Below are 22,285 nucleotides of genomic sequence, written 5' to 3'. Positions count from 1 at the left end.
ACTATAATATTGTTGTCTTTCTTTTTCCCTATTATTTTATGGTCTAAATGAAGCAATATACTTCTATTGGAGTAAAAAAATAAGACTTGTTAAAAGAAGAGGTATGAGCCAGGTGCTGGTACTCATGCCTGTAATCCTAGCTACTTAGGAGGCTAAGATCTGAAGATTGAGGTTCAAAGCCAGTTTGGGCAGAAAAGTCCATGAGACTTTATGCCTGAAGTGGCACTGTGGCTTAAATGGTAGAGCATGAGCCTTAAGCAGAAGCAGCTCAGGAATAGCACCAAAGCCTTGTGTTCAAGCCTCAAGACTGGCAAAAGAAAGAAAGAAAGAAGAAAGAAAGAAAGAAAGAAAGAAAGAAAGAAAGAAAGAAAGAAAGAAAGAAAGAAAGAAAGAAAGAAAGAAAGAAAGAAAGAAAGAAAGAAAGAAAGAAAGAAAGAAAGAAAGAAAGAAAGAAAGAAAGAAGGAAAGAAAGAAGGAAAGAAAGAAAGAAAGAGAAAGAAGGAAAGAAAGAAGGAAAGAAAGAAGGAAAGAAAGAAGGAAAGAAAGAAGGAAAAAAGGAAGGAAGGAAGGAAGGAAGGAAGGAAGGAAGGAAGGAAGGAAGGAAGGAAGAACAGGTATGAGGAAGTGGTGTTTAGGGGCAGATCACATGACTAGCATGCATATGGCCAAGATTCAAACCTCAATATGTAAACACTAACTTCTTAGTGTCTAATCAGATTTTCTATAATGTAAACTAGGTTTCTCTTATTTCTATACCATTTGAAGGTAACTGTCACTTACAAAGACTATTCCCATTCTGAATAGCAAAGATGCAGGAAGAACTTGTAATTGACAGGTACATACCCATCCATATAATCATTTGCTCTCTGTTCTGCAGCCACTGCTTTGTCATCAGGTTTTCCCACTCTTTCCAAGAAGCATAATGCTGGGTCTGCTCGAATAGTGTTATATTTTTCATAACCTGAAAGGATCACCAATTACAGGAGCAAAAGGATAAAAGAAGAAAGGTGTGTAAATTAAGCATTCCTTATATGTATGATATTCTTGGTCTAAAGGAACCACATATTTAAATTTTATAGGTTAGCTGTGTTTTTTAGAAATTATCAGAAACATTACCTGACCTGGTAATATTTATAAAACCTTAGATAAAATGTGTCTGATAGGAAGAAAGAATAAGTAAGTCATATACACATGAATATATTTCATATATATATGAATTTCCTAAGAAGAAATTATATGAGACTTATATCCCAGGAGAGAAGCAGGCAACATAGAACACCCTCTCATCAGGAAATGTAATGAATAACAGACTCTGATATTTTATACTTTTAATACTGTGTATATAACAAGGTATTACTGTAATAAGACTTTAAGTAAATGAACAGAGGAGAAACTGAATTACACTCCACATAAACAGGGATCCAGTCTAACTTACTTCTTACTTACCGTGTTTAAATACTCCGATAAGGAGTGACTTGTCAGCATCAAAGTCCCACCAATCAGCAGGAACTTCTGAATGATCTGGTTCTGGTACCCAAACATCAATGTCACTTTAAAAAACATTATAATATATGACATTATGAATGATTAGAAACAGGTATTTTTAATAAAGAAATTAGAATTTTAATTCATTGATTTTTCCCATTTCCCAGAGATACTATCAATTAAAATTGTGAAACAATGAAACAGTAAAACAACAAGAAACCCATAACTACTACTGTTAGCTCAATAGAGGAAATGAGTTCAACAATTTTAATATAATTAAGTTCCAACAATTTTAATATATAAGAAATCATATATCTCCTGCAAATAATTTATAGGCAAAGGGTTTTATTGTAAAGTTATGTCAGCAAACATGACAAAACTATGTGGTTGAAATATTTTGTTTTCTAGATTAGAAGACTGAGACTCTAAAAAGGTAAATAAATTGCTTTATATCCCAAAACAAGTTATATTTCTACTAGACTACTTTTGCTAATAACACTGAAAGGTTTTAATTTATAATTTGATTAAAACATGAAGTGCTACTTGTAATTTATGTATCAAAAAACATGTTACAAATGATAAGAGTATTAAAAACTGTAATAATAATAAATCCATCATGTTTTGGCAATTTGATTGCTTTCATGAGTAAGAGATGGAGTCTCTTAGGCTATTCTGAATGGAATGGAGATCCTCCACTTGTAGCCTCTTGAGTAGCTAGCTTTATAGGTGTCAGCCACTGATTCCCAGCTTATTTTACTTACTTTTACTTTTTTTTTGTTGTTGTTGGTTGTGGAGCTTGAACTCTGGGCCTGGTGCCATCCCTCAGCTCTTCAGCTCAAGGCTAGCGCTCTACCACTTGAGACACAACGCCATTTCCAGCTTTTTCAGCTTATGTGGTGCTGAGGAATCGAACCCAGGGCCTCATGCATGCAAGGCAAGCACTCTGCCACTGAGCCACCTTCCCAGCCCCATTACTTTTACTTTTCTTTCTTTCTTTTTTTTTTTTTTGGGGGGGGAGTCCGGTCATGGGGCCTGAACTCTGGGCCTGGGTGCTGTCCCTCAGCTCTTCAGCTTTAGGTGTGGTACTGAGGAATCGAACCCAGGGCCTCGAGCATGCAAGGCAAGTGCTCTACCACTGAGCCACCTTCCCAGCCCCTGCTTTTACTTTTAATTCATTTATATGAACATGTTAATTGTATAAATGGATCACTGTTTTTCTACATATGCATATAATATAGTTTATGTTTACTCCTTTGATCACATTCCTATCTTGCCTCATTTTCACATAGTTTCAATGTTTTACTGTCCTATTTTCACACATGTATGTAATGTACTTTGAACATATTCACACTATATCCACTCTCTACTTTCATCTAGCTCCTTCTACAGATATTTAACCCCCTTGCCCCAACAATCCCTTTTGACATCCATGCCAATTTTTTAAAATGTCTACATGTACAATGTGATTTTGTCTGGCAATTTTATTAACACAATAATCCCCAACTCGATTTATTTTACTGTGAACAACATAATGTCTTATTTATGACTGTAATAGTTGTATACATCTACCACATTTTCTTTATCAGTTCATCAGTTTACATTATAGTTAGACTCAATGAGTAACTTGATTATTGTGAATAGTGCTGCTACAAACATGAGTGTAAGGTATTTCAAATACATGCTGATTTAACACTCTTTCAGATGTATGCCCATGAATGGAATAGCTGTATCTTGTGATAGTTCCATTTTCAGCTTTATGGTTGGTCTTTTTTTTAGGTATTTCCATAGTGATTTTCATGGTGGCTGTACACTAACTTACGTTCCCACCAGCAGCATACAAGGGAGGCTCTGCATCTCCTTTTACCCTCACATACTTGCTAGTATTTGTTGTTTTTGGTTTTCTTGATGGCAGCCATTCTGACTGAGGTGAGATGGACTCTCAATGTTATTTTATCTGCACTACCTTTATGGCTAAAGATTTTGAACTAAAAGGTTTATTTCATAACCACAATGATTTAAAACACTTTTACTTTAACCTAATACATAACTAACTAATATTTGACAGTGACTAGTAAATGAGTAGTATTAATTAATTGCAGGTGTAAATGACCACACTGACCTAAATTACCACACTGACCTATAGCACTTTCTTTTTTCTTTTTTTGGTCAGGTGTGGGGCTGGATCAGGGTCTGGGCATTGTCCCTGAGCTTTTTCACTTAAGGCTATCACGCTATGATTTTGCGCCACAGCTCCACTTTTGGTTTTCTGGGGTTAAATTGAAATAACAGTCTCATAGACTTTCTTCCCAGATTGGCTTCAAACTCTGACCCTCAGGCTCCTGAAAGCTAGGATTATAGGCATGAGCCAATAGTGCCTGGCACCTTCGTTACACTCTTCAAGGAATTTGTGAGACTTTAAGTGAATACTCAATTATACAAAACTTTATTTTGAAACAAAGTTGCAAATAAAATTTGTTTTAGCTTAGTATAGAAAAAGAAAAAAATGATTTTCCTGTAATGTGGCAAAAACTGGAAAACAGTGGTACTAAAGGAGATTGCTTTTCCTTATGTGTATTAACTGTATGAGAGATAATGTGATAGTTCAATGTATGTAATAATTTTGAGAATATTCAACCTCTCTAGATACATAGGTGGGGTACGTGTGTATAATTACTAACTTGAATTTCAGGCTTGCAAAGCATGGTAAAGGTACCATTTGAGCAATATCCCTACTCTGGATATTGATGTTTGACAGAGTTCCCAACTGGTTCTAAACAAAATTTTAGGACTAGATGGTAATGGAAATAAGAAAGAACACTAGTATAGGAAATTAAAGTGGAAAAAGTGGGTTGGAAGTTCCCCATGCCAACCATCAGGTGTCACTCTACTCCAGAACTGTGACTATCTGAGGTAGGCAGCTCCTGTTTATAAAGAATCAATCAGTATATATTCAACTGGGAAAAAGGGATTCAAAAGGGAATAAGGAATTCAGTTTGTGAATAGAGTCTTGGAACACAGAGTGTAGATTGAATATTAAGAGAAATTGGACATGAAGATGATAATGGCTAATGGTAAGAGAACACAATGACAAAGTTACAGAACTATGAGAAGTACACACATTATGTTTGAAGAAGTGAATTCCTTCCTATTTAAGAAGCAGCGCTGTGGCTAGTGATGGCAAGATGAATGACTATAACAGACTATGGCTGCAATGAAGAGAAGGAATATGATGGTGGAAAAAGCCAAAAGATAAAGATGATGGGATCCTATGGGATCACTGTAATAGGAGGGGACAAAAAGAATCAATATAAGAATTTAAGTTTTAGATTTCAAGGTAGAAAGCTGAAAGAATTTTTGTGTGTCTGTGTGCGCATGTCCCAGCCCTGGAATTTGAACTCTGGGGCCTCAGCGCTCTTCCTGAGCTTTTGAATTCAAGGCTACCACTCTACCACTTGAGCCACAGCTCTACTTGCAGCTTTTTTTTGGAGTGGGGAGGGGAGGTGGATAGCTGGAGATAAGCATTTCTCGGACTTTCCTTTCCATAATCCTCAGCTATCAGCCTCCTGAGTAGCTAGGATTACAGGTGTGAGCCACAGGTGCCCAGCAAGATAATTTCTTTTTGATAGTTTCATTAGATTTTCTCTGCAAAAAGAGAAGGAATATCACATTCTGAGAATAAACTGTTGAGTACTATGTTAAGTCATGCACAAATAAGAGGTTTAAAATGGATGTTACAGCTGGGCAATCTTGACTCAGGCCTACCTAGGAGGCTGAGATTTGAGGACTGAAGTTCAAGGCCAGGCTAGGCCAGGCCAGGCAGGAAAAACCATGAAACTCATATCCAGAAGTGGAGCTCTGGCTCAACTGCTAAAGTACTAGCCTTGAATAAAAAAAAAAAAAGCTCAAAGACAGAGATCAAGCACCAGGACTGGTATAAAAACAACAACAACAAAAAATAACCTGGAAGCTACAGAGAAAAGAGGATAAATCTGATACAAACTACTTGTGTAAGAACATGACAGAAGATTAACCTGGAAACAGAAAGTTCCTCATGGCTTTGGCCTGGTACCCCTGGCATACAGCGGAGTGTAGTTCTGTTTGCCTATTTCCTATTCATTGTTACTATAAACTCCCTAAGTATAATTGTGTTTGTCTTTCAAACCACTGTTTCACAGAGCCCAGTGCTTAATCAGTACTGTAAACTGTTTCTGGACATGGAGATATAAATCAATAGTAGAATTCTTGCCCTGGGTTAGATCACTAGCACCACCACCCAAAAAAACAAAAAACAAAAAGATAAAGGTAATGGAGAATGGGAGGAAAGTGGTTCAGTTACTGCATTTGTGCCTGCTTTAATGATATTAAGGTTAGACATCCCTCAATTATATGGCACCATTGTAGTTACATCATGACTTTCAGTGATAAAGCCAAAGGCAAGTACAATAGAAGAAGGCAATTAACTGGCCAGGGTAAATTCTCTATAATTGGGAAATTTTCTTTCTTGTCAATTTCACTGAATTAAAGAGCTATTTACTAAACAATTTTTTTTCTGATCATATAGTTGTTGCCTTATCATGTTATTGGAAAATATAAACATTATTTACCTTGCATCAACTCCATCAAATACTTTCTGACACTCACTTCCAATAACTTCTTGCTTCAGATAATATAGCATCCTCACACGAAGCAAAACCCTGAAAGAATAAAGGAGCTGGGAATGTGGCTTATAGGAAGAGTGCTTGCCTTGCATGCATGAAGCCCTGGGTTAAATTCCTCAGTACCACATAAACAGAAAAGGCCAGAAGTGGCACTGTGGCTCAAGCGATAGAGTGCTAAGTGAGCAAAAGAAGCCAGGGACAGTGCCTAAGCCCTGAGTTCAATCCCCAGGACTGGCAAAACAAGAATAAGTATATCATCCCTTAGAAAAAATAAACATGGGGTGAAAATTACGTAGAAATATCTGTACAGATGATTTTTCAGGGGAGGGCAGTAATGGAATATGAACTCAGGCTCTTAAACATGCAAGGTAGGTGCTGTATTATTTGAGCCATGACTCCCACATTTTTTTCTTTTAGTTATTTCTCCCAAAGGCTCTCACTTTTGCATGGACTGGCCTCAAACTTTGATCCTACCTATACCTCTTGCATGGCTAAGATGACAGGTATAACATTTTTACACAATCTTTTTCTCAATCTTCACCATCATCATTAGTTAATAACCAAGGATGATAAAATGAGCTGATATGGAGGCCAGTGTTATTTGTTGGTGAAAATGATAATAGGGAAGCAAGATTGCTGAGAAATATGCTATAAAAATAAGATTGGTATTAGTCTTATATCTCACATGAAGATTAATAAACTCAGAAAGGTGAATCTTAAAACAACTGTGTTAAAAATACTCTACTACCTACTTATTACAGTGGTGTTTTATATGTTTTTTGTAGCCTTCATCTTGAAGTAGTTGCTCAGGATTGTATTTTCGAAGCCAGTCTGCTTTTTGTATGTCAAATGAGCTTGTTTGAGTTTTTACTTTCTTCCCTTTCCGACCCCTGGGCACAGGAGCTGACAGGCCTGTTAAAATGAGAAATGCATGTAAAAGAGGAGTAATTGTATAAAGAGCTGAAATTTGAAAGCTTTTTATAATCCAAGAAATCTATGGAGACTTCTTCGAGTTTGTGCAAATTATAGAGATATCTTTAAAATAGTAATGGTAATGATAAATATTGCAAAAATTCTACAAATACCTAACAGTTCTGTGTCTTAAATAAGAGTAATCATTGTGATTTTGTTTGTAGTCTTATCAAACGTTTCCCCATTTTACTTTTGCTGTCCTTGTTGTTATTATTATTATTTTTGTCGACCGTAGGGTTTGAACTCTGGGCACTGTCCCTCAGCTCTTCAGATCAAGGCTAGTGCTCTACCACTTGAGCCACAGCACCACTTCTGGTTTTCTGAGTGGTTTATTGGAGGTAAGAGTCTCAAGGACTTTCCTGCCTGGGCTGGCTTTGAACAGCAATCTTTAGATCTCAGTCTCCTGAGTAGCTAGGATTACAGGTATAAGCCACTGGCACTGAGCTTCCCCTTGTTATTGAAAGATACAGATCATGTCAACTAAAGTAATTTCATTTCTTTGACATTTTTCTTGTGAAATACTTTAAAAAGTATTCCTTAGCTGGGTGCCAGCTGCTCACATCAGTAATCCTAGCTCCTTAAGAGGCTGAGATCTGAGGATTCTTGCTCAGAGCCAGCCTGGGTAAGAAAGACTACGAGACTCCTATCTCCAAGTAACCACCAAAAAGCCAAAAACAGAGCTGTAGATCAAGTATAGATCACTAGAATAGAACGAAAAGCTCAAGGACAGCACTCAGCCTCTAAGTGCAAACCACAGGACAGGCACACACACACACACACACACACACACACACACACACACACACACACACACACACACACACACACACACACACACACACACACACACACACACACACACACACACACACACACACACACACACACAATTTTTTTTTGAAACACACACACACACACACACACACACACACACAATTTTTTTTTGAAACACACACACACACACACACACACACACACACACACACACACACACACAATTTTTTTTTGAAAATTTCCTGGCTATCCTAGTTATATATCCCATCTTTCTTCAGTTTTTCTGTGAAGTAAAAAGTTACATATCACTGAAGTCCCTGTATAAGTCTCTCAATGTAATTTACTCATTCCATCAGACAGATCTGCACTAAGAAATTTGGTTTCATTCAATACATGACTTTCTACATTATTTTCAGATTTTTACATTACACATGTAATCCTATAATTTATTTATTGGTCTTAATACTTATTGGATTTGTTCATAGCTGACCTGAGGTTTTAGTTCATCCCATTTTCTTGGTGTTACTTTACTGCATGGCTGTTATTTACTTATCTTCATGGTGTTTCAATTGTTTCATTGGTCATTCTTTTTTTTGGGTCCGGTCGTGGGGCCTGAACTCTGGGCCTGGGCACTGTCCCTCAGCTCTTCAGCCTTGAAGCCTCTTCAGGCTCTACCACTTGAGCCACAGCGCCACTTCTGGCTTTTTTCTTTTTGCTTATGTGGTACTGAGGAATTGAACCCAGGGCCTCATGCATGCAAGGCAAGCGCTCTAGCACTGAGCCACCTTCCCAGCCCCTCATTAGTCATTCTTTACAATTACTATTGTCGTTTTGACTACCGCTTCCAATTTTTACTTTGTTTTCCTTACCATATTATAGCATGTGAAATTGATAAATAGAACCAATAAATGGATTATTTTTCCTAATAATTTTGGAAGGTTTATATTGTGTTATCTTTTCATAAATTTTGCTTTTATATTTTAAGACTGTTCAGTTAGACACATGTAAATCTATGTTATGCATTTTCATTTCAATTATTAGGTAATGTCCCTTTTATCCCAACTAATTCTTTCCATTCTAAAGCTGACTTTGTGGTACAATGTTAATATTACTAAAACATTGGTATTTGTAATATTAGATTTTATTGATGTGTAATTGTTACTGAATCTTCTTTAGTGTCTCCTACCATCTCGTTAAAGTATCAAACTATTGATTTTTCTCTTATAATTTTTATTTTTTGGCTCTCGTCCCAGGGCTTGAAGTTAGGGCTTGGCCACTGTCCTAGAGCATTTGTGATTGGTCCATAATTTTTTTTTAACAGATAAAGCTATAATGTGCTTACATACACTTATTCTCATCAAATTTTCCCTCAATCATCCTCTCTGTATTTTTACAATGATATAAATTGTTCTGTATTTAACTTATCTTCACTCTTACTGACTTAGAAACTACATAATACACATTTTAAAATATACAAACTTAATTTTCCTAATAAAATTTCTATTTTATATTTCAAACAATTTTCTCAAATTCATCATTTAATCCTTTTATTTCTTTCTCAGTTCTGCTATAATTATTATGTGTAGGCTTGAGCTTTCTTTTTATAGACTCTTACTCTTTCAAAGTCACAGTATAATGACTTTACAGATATCAAAGCAAATTCAAAGTATTATTTTGCCCATGGTAACATTGTTTCATTGTAATATTGTTCATTTTATTTTACTTGTCCTGTCTTTTAATTATCTTTTTTTGGGGGGCGGGGGAAGGGGTTTGCTGGTCCAGGGAATTGAATAGAACCTGGGTGCTTTTGTGCTTAAGATTAGCATTCTACCACTTGAGTCACAGCTCTATGTCTAGTGTTTTGGTGATAAATTGGAGGTAAGAGTCTCATAGGCTTTCCTGACTGGGCTGGCTTTGAACCTTTATTCTCAGATCTCTAAAACCTTCTGAATAGCTAGATTACAGGCATAAGCCACCAGCATCCAGCTTGAATTATCTTTAAGAAGCTATTTAAAGGTCTTTCAATTATCAAGCTCATTTTAAGAGTTTATTTTATCTTTATCCTGTATTTCATGTTATTTTTCCCAGATGTCTTAAAATCTTTGGTCATGTTTTAAAATAATAATAACAAAGCTAATGGGTAGCCTGCAAAAGACAGGGCCTGTGACTGTGGCATCACTCAAGAATGACTGGATAGGATTTTTTCCCCTATTATTTTTAGGTTTTCAGTAGGTCAGACTTACCAGATAAGATTCCTTAGTTTTCTTCTTTAAATAAATTGACTACACATTTGTTTAACATCCTGTAGTAGCTCTATATCAAACACCAATCGTACAAATAAATCTTCTATTTTAGCCTCTCTCCAGAGAATACACTTTAGACATCGTTCCTGTGAAGAGCTGAAGAGGTATTTAGGGACGTAACCCCTTTTTAAGCAGCTTTTAATTGCAGACCCTAACTTTTCACTTATAGAGGCAAGACTTCTTGAGTCTTTTGAGAAATCTGTGAAGCAAATTAGTGTTGGTTTTTCTTTTTCTTTGCCTTTTCCATAGCTGAACCAAGATTCAGCACTCTCTCAGAACAAACCTGTTAGCTTTCAGCTTCTATAATTCTGTTATTTTCATTCTCAGTCTTCTTGTTTTTGAGGATTTATTTTGAAATTATAGGATATAGAGCTGGGCACTGGTGATTCTCATGCCTGTAACCCTAGTTAGGATCGAGGCTGAAAGCCAGCCTGGGCAGGAAAGTGAGGGCTCTTTTTATTTCCAATTAACCACCAAAAAGCAAGTGGAGCTATGGCTCAACTGGTAGAGTACTAGCCTTCAGCTAAGGTTGGTGCTCAGGCTCTTAGTTCAAACACCAAGACAGGCACAAAAATAAAAAATAAAATAAGCATATACAAAAGTAGATGAAACAGTAGGAATATAACTCTCTGATACAAAATTATCAATCCCATATCCAAAATTATCTACCAACATCAAACTTTGTTTCATCTATACTTTTTTCTCAATTTCCTATTATGTTATGAAATAAATGGAAGACATTAGAAATTTCCTACTAGTTATTTTTAGTTTCTATTTTAGTTTTTACACTCTAAAAAAACTTTTAAAAATGCAATCAGTATTTAAATGCACAGTTTTCTAATGACAACAATGAAAATCTTCCCCCAGGCTGTTTGTTTCAATCAGGATCTAAGTAAAGCCTCAAAAGTGTAGTTGGGGGGCTGGGAAGGTGGCTCAGTGGTAGAGTGCTTGCCTTGCATGCATGAGGCCCTGGGTTTGATTCCTCAGCACCACACAAGCAGAAAAAGCCAGAAGTGGCGCTGTGGCTCAAGTGGTAGAGCACTGGCCTTGAGCTGAAGAGCTCAGGGACAACACCCAGGCCTCAAGTTCTGGCCCTATGACTGGAAAAAAAAAAGTGTAGTTGGTGATGACTCTAAACTCTTCAATGTTACAGCAGGGTTACATTTTTGGTATTATTAAATGTTTTGGGCTAGACAGATCTTTATTATGAGAGACTATATGCACTGTTGCCTCTGCTCACCAGAAGCCAGTATCATGGTAAAAGTTGAGACACACCGTACAGGTTGTAGGATTAAGGTATTAGATAATCTCCACTGGTTTATAGACAGCCTACTCACACAATTCATTTGTTGAAGCCATATCTTTATTTTTTCTATGAGTTATCAAGCTTAATGTCTTCATTTTCTCTTCTATTCTATAAATGGACATTTAACAAAGAATGAAATCGTGTTTGTGCTAATTCTTTTTTCTTTACACAAAAGCCAGTTTGCTATGTTAATTTGTCTCCTATTAAGACACTACCACTGACCACTCATTTAAGATATATGCTTTCTGTTGTGCTTCATCTCAGTATATAACATATAATTATTATCACTTCACAGCATTTGGTTCAATGTGTAATTATTATTATTATTTTTTTGCTTATGTGGTGCTAAGGAATCGAACCCAGGGCCTCAAGTATGCAAGGCAAGCACTCTACCACTGAGCCACCTTCCTAGCCCGTGTGTGTGTAATTATTTTTTACATTCTGTCTACCTGTCTAGAATATAAAGTTTATGAACATGGGAAACTCTTCTGATTTGTTTTTTTCCCAGTGATTGTGCAAGACATACCTAACAGTCACTCACTGAATTTCCTTTATTTAACAAAATGGCAACAAATTTAATGGCATAGCAATAGTTTGTATAGTAAATAAAAGTATACTACAATATAATTATAAAATTCTGTTAACAAAGCTATAGATAAAAATTGCAGGACAGAACTGAAAATGGTATAGTCACTTAGGATAGCAAACTGAAGACATTAGAAAAAGTTAAGATGTATACTGATGTTCCTCAAAGTCTAATATTTTATAATATTTGAGGAACATGTTAAAAGGCAGATTCTGACTCAGTAAGGATGAGGCCTTTCCAGGAATGTTCCAGGAGATAATACTGATTTACCAGCTACATTAAGGTACTAAAAACGTGCACTTACACTTCAATAATTCGATTTTTGGATGAACAGTGAGTTAGTGGCGTTTGAATTCAGGGCCTCAAGATTGCTAGGCAGATGGTCTACTGCTAAGCCATGCTTTCAAGCATTTATTTAGAAATAGGGATGATTTCCTTTCCAGGCACATGCCTGAATCAAGATATTGTTTAAGGTTTCCACCTTGGTTGAATGACAAGTATGTATCACAACTATTCTGCCTAAAGCTGGTCTAAAACCTTGATGGTCTCAATCCCAGCCTCCCAAAGATCTAGGAATATAGATGTGAAGCACTGGGGCTCATCTACCTTTTGAAACATACATTACTGAAAGATTTATTCAATGGACAAGAAGGAATATGCCAAGTTTTTACTCAATCGTAAAAAAATGTGTGTGTGTGCATGCGTGCGTGCGTGCATGTGTTTGTGTGTGCTGGTTCTGGGGCATGAACTCCAGGCTTATGTCCCAGAGCATTTTTTTTTTTTGGTCTTTTCTTTTTTGGTACTGGGGATCGAACCCAGGACGTTGCACTTGCTAGGCAAGCGCTTTGCCACTGAGCTACATCCCAGCCCCCCAGAGCATTTTTGCATAAGGCTAGCACTCTACCATGTAAGACACAGCTCTACTTCTTGCTTTCTGTGGTTAGTTGAACGTAAGGGTCTTATGGACCAGGGGCTGGGAAGGTGGCTCAGTGGTAGAGTGCTTGCCTTGCATGCATGAAGCCCTGGGTTCGATTCTTCAGCACCACATAAACAGAAAAAGCCGGAAGTGGCGCTGTGGCTCAAGTGGTAGAGCACTAGCCTTGAGCTGAAGAGCTGAGGGACAGTGCCCAGGCCCAGAGTTCAGGCCCACACCGACAAAAAAAAAAAAAAAAAAGGGTCTTATGGACTTGCCTGCCCTCAGAGCTTAGCCTCCTGAGTAGCTAGGATTTCGGGCATGAGCCACCAGCACCTGGCTTGAATCTTATTTTTAATTGCATAAAATTGGAAACTTAAACACATCATTAAAGAAGATGCTAACTGAATTGCGCTATGGAATAATAAGCACAAGCAAAAGAATGATATCAAGCTATTTTAACATACGTGAAAAGACCTTGAAGGTATACTATAAAAAGAACAATTTGAAAAAATGACACATAAAACCTAATGCACCAAACACAACACTAGTGTGTGTGTGTGTGTGTGTGTAAAATTTTTTTTTTTTCCCTTGACAGGTCAGTCATGGGGCTTGAATTCAGGGCTTGGGCCATAAGCTCTCAGTTCAAGGCTAGTGCTCTATGACTTTGTTCCACAGCACCATTTCTGGTTTGCTGGTGGTTAATTGGAGCTAAGAGCCTCATGGATTTCCTGAATAAGCTGGCTTTGAACCATGAGCCTCAGATCTTAGCCTTCTGAGTAGCTAGGATTACAGACATGAACCACCAGTGCCTAGCTTACACTAGTGTTTTATAAAGCTGAAATTTGAGGATAGAGAAGACTATGTTTAACACCAGCTGAAGTGCTACAACAGTTTATAGAAGAGTAGTATTGCCTACATAATCAAAAAAGTTTATTAAAAGAAAACAAAAGCATGCTCTTACCTAGATGATTTTGTAGCTCACGTGTCTGTCCATCTTCAGTTGGTGTAATGAGATCCCAGATGAAACCTTTAATTTTTTCATCTCCTCGGTAATGAACGAGACAATATGCTAAAAGAGCTCGGCAAATTATTTCTACATCATGCTCATTTAGCTGCCTTTTAAAACGTCCATGAGAAAGAATCTCTCTCCATCGGCCCCATCTGTTTAAGGAAAGTATATTCACATTAATTTTAGGCATGTTTGGGACAAAAAAAAAAGTAACTCATGGACAAAAAACATGAAAAACTAAAAAAAAATTTTATTTGCTAATATTTTCCCGAATATCTGTAAAGATTTTCTAGTATATTTTATTTTATGTACTTTGTACTAGAAAATACCAAAATTTGAGAAGCAAATGATTAACTTTAGTGATACACGATTTAAAAACTAAAAACAGTTTGCCATTCTGTTATTAAATGTATGTTAAACATAGAAATAATAGAATACTTTAAAGTAGATTTAGTAAAGGCTTTCAAATGGTAAAGCACTTGCCTACCTATGCAAAGTGTACAGTTCAAGGTTCCAGTAACAACAAAAAAACAAAAGAACAAAAAAATTTCATTTTGGGCTAGGAAGGTGGCTCAGTGGTAGAGCACTTGCCTTGTATGCATGAGGCCCTGGGTTCTATTCCTCAGCACTACATAAGCAAAAAGAAAAAAGCCGGAAGTGGCGCTGTGGCTCAAGTGGTAAAGCGCTAGCCTTGAGCTGAAGAGCTGAGGGACGGCACCCAGGCTCAGAGTTCAGGCCCCACAACAGGACCCCTCCCCCCAAAAAATTCATTTTATGAAATAGAAGAAACCCCAAAAGTTGTATGAAACAATAAAGACCCCAAATAGCAAAAACAATTCTTAGCAGAAAGAACAGTACTGGAGGAATATCAATACCAAATTTCAAACTCTACTACAAAGCTGTAGTAATCAAAACAGTTTGGTACTGTCACAAAAACAGACCTAAAGACCAAATGGAATAGAACTGAAGACCTGGAATGAACCCACAGACCGTAGCCACCTAATCTTCAATAAGGGAAGAAAGACAGCCTCTTCAGTAAATGGTGCTAGCAAAATTGGTTAAACACCTGTAGAAAACTAAAGTTAGATCCTTAGATATCACCCTGCATCAGAATCAACTCCAAATGGATCAAAGACCTCCGAGTCAAAGCATACCCCTTGAGGAGGGAACAGGACAAACTTTAGGGCTCCTTGGCACAGGCCGAAATTTTCTTAATAAAGACCCAGAAACATAACAAATCAAAGAAAGGTTGGATAAATGGGATTGCATGAAACTGCAGAGCTTCTGCATGGCAAAGGACATAGCTAGCAAGATCAATAGAAAGCCCATGGATTGGGAGAAGATCTTCACTAGCCATACAATGGATAAAGGTCTCATACCTAAAAATACTTAGAACTCAATAAATTAAATCCCTGAACAAAACATCCTCAAAGAAATAACTGCCCAATTACTAAGTGGAATAAATACTTAAAAAGAAACTTCTCTGGGGCTGGGAAGGTGGCTCAGTGGTAGAGCGCTTGCCTTGCATGCTCGAGGCTCTGGGTTCAATTCCTCAGCACCACATAAGAAAAAAGCCGGAAGTGGCGCTGTGGCTCAAGTGGTAGAGCGCTAGCCTTGAGCTGAAGAGCTGAGGGACAGTGCCCAGGCCCAGAGTTCAGGCCCCATGACCGGACCCAAAAGAAAAAAGAAAGAAAAAAAAAGAAACTTCTCTGAAGAGGAAATAAGAATGGCCAATAGACACATGAAGAAGTGCTCAACTTCTCTAGCCATAAAAGAAATGCAAATCAAGACAACATTGAGATTCCACCTCACCCCAGTTAGAATGGCTATAATCAATAACTCTAATAACAACAAATGTTGGAGGGGATGTGGCCAAAAGGGAACCCTACTGCATTGTTGGTGGGAGTGTAAACTTGGTCAACCACTTTGGAAAGTAGTATGGAGGTTCCTCAAAAGACTCCATCTAGAGCTCCCCTATGACCCAGAAATCCTACTTTTGGGCATTTACTCAAATGATCACAAACAAGGCTATACTAAAGCTACCAGTACAACTATGTTTATTGTAGCATTATTCACCATAGTTAAGATATGGAACCAACCCAGAAGCCCCTCAGTAGATGAATGGATCAAGAAAATGTGAGATATATATAATATATATATGTATATACATACATACATGTGCATATACATACATACATATATATCTATATCTATATGAATTCTATGCCTCCATCAGAAAGGATGACACTACCATGTTAGGAAATGGAAAGAACTGGAAAAATTATATTAAGTGAAGTAAGCCAGGCCCAAAGAAACATAGGTCCCATGATTTCCCTTATTTGCAATAACAACTATGTCTAGGACAAGCAGAAAAGGTCAAAAGCTATGTAAATATGACCCTGTAAGATGATGCTAAGCGAAATGAACCCCAAGATAGAGAAACAAGTGGTTTTATCTTTCTTGCTGTTGTTTATAATGTACCATGTGATTTTTTTTTTCCTTTTCTTTTCTGCCGGTCGTGGGGCCTGAACTCTAGCCCTGGGCACTGTACCTCAGCTCTTCAGCTCAAGGCTAGCACTCGACCACTTGCGCCACAGCGCCACTTCCGGCTTTTTCTGCTTATGTGGTACTGAGGAATCGAACCCAGGGCCTCATGCATGCAAGGCAAGCACTCTACCACTGAGCCACTTTCCCAGACCTTCTTTGTTTCTATTTTATGTTCTTCCCCCCTGGTATAACCCGTTTTCACTGTATTTGATTCTGGTGCCCTGATTTTTGTATATACATTTTTCTAATTTGGGGAACGGAAGGGAAATAACAAAATGCTGAAATAAGGACATAGATTGATCCACTGTAACAATGAGATGTACAAGACACTATGTTGAAAACGAACTTTACAACTTGCAGGGGGGAGAGGAGGAGTTGGGAAGATGGGGAGGGAAGGGATGGTAGGGGAAAAACAAAGGAGGAGTCAACAATGCAATAATGAAATATATTCATTAAATTACTCATGTAACTGTAACTTCTTTGTACAATATTTTTACAATAAAAATATATACAAAAAATTTTATTTTAATAAAGGGGGCAAAAATAATTGAAGTATCTTACATGCATGTATGGAAAACTCACAACAAAACCACTTCCTTTGCACTAGTCATATATGCTAATAAAAATAATTTAGACAACCCAAAAGGTACATTTTGGTGATCCTAATAAGACTAGAAATCATAAAAAAATTGTAATTTCCTATAAATTTGTATACCACACCTTATAATAAAAATAAAAAAGTATTTTACCCATAAACTAGCAGGTTTTTCTCTACTCTAAAGCATTCAGTTCTTCCATAGCCACTGGAGCGATCACAGGGTCTCCGAAGTTTAGGTTTTTCATCTCCTTCACTTTCAGCTTCAGATAATTCAGCCAATTCATCTTTTGTGGCACTAAAGGGTCTTGTTTGCTTCCTAATTCTTGGAGTGTCAATAACCAAGCTATTCTGTAAAATTTGATATTATGCTATTACTTGATGGTCATTTTATAACTTTGCTTACAATAAGTTACATTTTCATCTTTCAAGCCAAACAAATAAAATTAGAGACAAAGTAATAAGAATAAAAATTATTACTAAGTTCTATCACACAAATCAAGTATGTTAAAATTTGTTTCTTTTTTTTTTTCTTTGTGAGTTGTGGTACTTGAACTCTGGGCCTGGGTGCTGTCCCTGAGCTCTTTAGCTAAAGGCTGATGTTCTACCACTTGAGCCACAGCTCCACTTCTGGTTTTCTGGTGGCTAATTGGAAATGAGCCTCACGGACATTCCTGCCCATGCTGGCTTTGAACTGAGATCTTCAGATCCCAGCCTCCTGAGTAATTAGGATTACAGGCACCTGGCTAATATTCCTTTAAACTGGCTAATATTCCTTAAAAGTACTATTACCACAATGTATAATTTTATGTTATATGCCTTCTAATTTATTTTACCCATTTAATTCATATTATAATTTAGACTTTTCAGTTTGAACATTCTGCTCTAAGTGAGGTAAGTGATCTAAGTTCATCCTAAAGATAAACACAAAAGGAAAATAACCAGAAAATGAAGCATGGTTAAAAAGTCATGAATTTTATAAATTTAAAAACATATACTAGTTTTCTCCAGGAGTTCACTTGCAGGAGGTATGGTTTAACAATAGAGCACTTGCCTAGTAGATGCAAGGCCTTGAGTTCAAACTTCAGTACCAAGTTTAAATGACTAAAAATAATTTAGGTTAGACTACCTTTTAACTATACTGTGAATCTTTTCTAAGTTAAATCCCATTTTAAGAGCTTTAGACACAAACATGAGTAAGATAGAACCTGCTAAAAAGGAATCCATTCACTGAGAGTCAGGAAAATGTGTATGTGTAAAAGCGAGGGGAAGCAATTCAGTATGAAATATTTTACAATGGAAGAAAGATAGAAAAGAAAAGCAAAGATAACATTAGGTAAACATAAATAACATTAGAAAAATTAGATAACATAGAAAACATTGGAAAAAAATTCTTGAAGTACAATTTAGCTAGGCAGCTGAGGATAAACAGCATCATGAGATAATAAAGGGCGAGGCCAGAAATGTCATTAGATTTTTAGCAATCTTTGAAAGCCTAGAACAAGAGGGAAATCATTTGAAGATCCTGTGGTACCACTGTATGTAACATGCATAATATTAATATGTTTTATTATATGCAAGTAGCCTTTGCCAGATTTCTCTACAGTTAATATATATTTATGTATTTTGAGATGACAGAAATACGTTTCTCCATAAATCTATATAGATATTGGAGGATCTTATATTGTGTGATTACAATGGTGAATTAATGGTATTCTTTATAATTGTTCATTCCTTCTACATTTATTAATTTGAGTTCTTCTATAAGGAAGAGGTGGCCTTTTCCCCATCATAATATCTTTAGCAGTACTGGCATTTGATCTCAGGGTCTTTAGTGCACTATTCTCTGGTACAGTGCTTGCTGGGCTGGTATTCTACCACTTGAGCCATCCTTTCCCAATTTCTTAACTGAAACAAAACAATCAATTCTTTTTTGTGGCTTGAACTCACGGCTTTTTTGCTCAAGACTAGTGCTCTACCACTTTTAACCACAGAGCCACTTCCAGTTTTCTGGCAGTTAACTGGACATTAGAGTCCCACAGACTTTCTTGCCCAATCTGGCTTTGAACCACAATCCTCAGATCTCAGCCTCCTGAGTAGCTAAGATTATAGGCATGAGCCACTGGTACTGAGCTTAACTTATACGTTTTATATTCAACTAATTAACTTTCATATATACATCTGCTATAAATAGTCAAGTATGTTACACTTTCATTTTATGTATTATATAATTCTCAGTTAACTACATAAACATAACATGTACTGCACTTGTGATTTGTTTTCAATAATTTAGAATGTTTCCTCACAAAATAGGTTATCATCAATTGTGATGCTTTGATTAAAAAAATTTGAAACTTTTAATTACAATTTAGTGTTTACTTAGTATATAGTATTATGATGCTCCCCCAATATACCCTTTTGATATTGATCTTTTCTCATTCTTTTTTTTTTTTTTGTCGGTCGTGGGGCTTGAACTCTGGTCCTGGGCGCTGTCCCTCAGCTCTTCAGCTCAAGGCGAGCGCTCTACCACTTGAGCTACAGCGCCACTTCCGGTTTTCTGGTGGTTTATTGGAGATAGGAGTCTCACGGCCTCTCCTGCCCGGGCTGGCTTTGAACCGCGATCCTCAGATCTCAGCCTCCTGAGTAGCTAGGATTACAGGCGTGAGCCACCAGCGCCCGGCTAAACTCTTTTTTTTTTTTGGGGGGGGGGTGTCCGGTCGTGGGGCCTGAACTCTGGGCCCGGGTGCTGTCCCTCAGCTCTTCAGCTCAAGGCTAGCGCTCTACCACTTGAGCCACAGCACCACTTCCGGCTTTTTTCTTTTTGTTTATGTGGTGCTGAGGAATCGAACCCAGGGCCTCAGGCATGCAAGGCAAGCACTCTACCACTGAGCCATCTTCCCAGCCCCTCTTTTCTCATTCTTATCCTATGGTTTGCTCTGTGTCTTTCAAATTACTGTTGACTCAAAGAATTTTCTTTTTGTCTTCATATTGTTCCCTCTCATCATTTAAATCTCAACACAAAGATCTCCTCAGAGCAACCTCTGTGCACTACTTTTATCTGTCATTCTCCATCTCATTATTTCTTTCACTCTCTGAAATTATCTTACCTATTGATTAAATGCTGTCTTTCCCATTGGGATATAAGTCTGTAATACTTTGTCTTCTTACATTAGCTAAAATATGACATTTGGTGCTTGGATCACTTTTTGATGGATCCACAGTATAAATGATTATGAATGTCTTTGTAGACCCAATACATACATGAAAAAACACAGACCACATTATACGTATTGTTTTGTATGCATGCATAACACTGTTGTTATTCCTAATTAAAAGACTTATAGTTTAGGGGGTGGGAAGGTGGCTCAGTACATGCATGAGGCCCTGGTTCGATTTCTCAGCACCACATATGCAGAAAAAGTCACAAGTGGTGTTATGGCTCAAGTGGTAGAGTGCTAGCCTTGAACTGAAGAGCTGAGATACAATGCCCAAGCCTAGAGTTCAGGCCCCACGACACACACACACACACACACACACACACACACACACACACACACACACACACACACACACACACACACACACACACACACACACACACACACACACACACACACACACACGCACACGCACGCGCACGCGCGCACGCACGCACGCACGCACACACTTTAAAAACTATATGAAGAAAAAGAAAGATCCCATTCATCAATACTTACTAAGCAGTATGAATAATATCATACTAAATAACATTTTGACAGTAAGTGATGATGACAAAAATATTTCTTATAATGTTACTTATCTAGATGTTGTTTTGATAGTAGGTCAAAGTCATAAACATTAATTCCCATAAAGCTCCTAGACAGTCATCCTTGTAAGTGAACAATTATGGTATTATCAAATCTATGAGTTTTGCTTTGGTCCTTTCTTCTTGAGCTCCAATGAAGTTATAAAAGAAACAGTTTAGAAATCTATTTTCTTGATTGCCTTTCATCTTTTTTTGTATTGTACTGGATCATCTTAAATGGGTGCTGACACCATTTAACCTTATTTGTCAACCTGATTAGAATGAGAAGCACCTAGTAGATTATTGAAACACTTCAATGGCTATGTCTATGAGGGTATTTCTGCAGAGAATTAACTAAGGGAGGAAGATTCCCATTTCCTGAATATGAGTGGTATCCATGTAAGTTCTTTAGTGGTATAAAGGGGAAAAAAAAGAGATAGTCCAGTCATTTTCTCTCTTCATTTTCTGACCACCATGATGTGAGATGCACTGTCATACTCTGGTCACCATGATGTACAAAAGCCACAAGTTAAAATAAATAATTCAACTACTTAAGGTGTTTTTTGCAAGTATTTGGTCACAATGATAATACAACTCATTAACAGACACTAATTAAACAACAACAAAAAAAGAACAGGAAAAGAAAAGTAACATACGATTTGAAGACAAGATAAGCTGTTGTAATTATAATAATATAGATTACATACAAAAGTTATAACCTATTGTAACAGACATCAGAAGTATTGAATTGAACAATGGCTAAAACAGAATGTAATTATCCTTCAATCTCATTTCTACATATTTATGTATAAATTAATTTCAAGACTTCCTAATTGAGTATCTTAAACATCGTTAAGAATATTGGTGAAATATCCCCCAAAGCAATTGTTTTAGAGGGAAATACTTACTCTGCCACTGAGGGTATCTATATCAATTTCTGCTTTCTTAGCCCATTTTTGCCAGAAATTGGGATCATCCAAGGAAATATCTGTCCTGTTTCCAGATGCCACAAAACTTGCCTGAAATACAGGAGTTTTCCAAAATGAAAGGGAAAATATAAAAATGTATTTAAAATGTTACCTCTTCATATTTGCTATACTTTTTATCAAATTCAAATTTAGCATACACACAAAAAATGTAAAAATCTAGTTGACTGAAATATAACTCAAATTATGTCAGGTAAAGACTAACTAATGCTCCCAAACAGTCTAGAATTTTAGTGGGGAGTAAATTATTAGTACTGCTGTTTAACTCTCAGGCTTTCTCTCATACTTTCCTTTCAGCAAGGAAACAACACAGGACAGAAACAGACTTTCTAAAAATGACTATATATACATTAAGAAATTAAGG

General features: G+C 36.9%; 1 protein-coding gene across 9 annotated transcripts in view; it reads right to left on the bottom strand.

Annotated features, from left to right (window-relative positions):
* Positions 1–22,285, bottom strand: part of Chd9 (chromodomain helicase DNA binding protein 9) — a 174,005-nt gene that overhangs the window by 29,376 nt on the left and 122,344 nt on the right. For all 9 annotated transcript variants that reach the window (XM_069992293.1, XM_069992294.1, XM_069992292.1 and 6 more), the window contains 7 exons: positions 21,844–21,954; positions 17,306–17,502; positions 13,962–14,161; positions 6,896–7,055; positions 6,090–6,179; positions 1,447–1,550; positions 844–961 (listed from right to left, as the gene is read on the bottom strand). In XM_069992293.1, coding sequence (XP_069848394.1) covers positions 844–961; positions 1,447–1,550; positions 6,090–6,179; positions 6,896–7,055; positions 13,962–14,161; positions 17,306–17,502; positions 21,844–21,954 — 980 coding nt within the window. The remainder of the gene's footprint in view (positions 1–843; positions 962–1,446; positions 1,551–6,089; positions 6,180–6,895; positions 7,056–13,961; positions 14,162–17,305; positions 17,503–21,843; positions 21,955–22,285) is intronic.

This window comes from Dipodomys merriami, unplaced genomic scaffold, assembly GCF_024711535.1.
Source record: "Dipodomys merriami isolate MVZ:Mamm:240054 unplaced genomic scaffold, mDipMer1.0.p SCAF_41, whole genome shotgun sequence".
NCBI classification, from domain to species: domain Eukaryota; kingdom Metazoa; phylum Chordata; class Mammalia; order Rodentia; family Heteromyidae; genus Dipodomys; species Dipodomys merriami.
The sequence above is the reverse complement of the archived record's forward strand: the minus strand, read 5'-3'. Positions and strand labels throughout refer to the sequence as shown.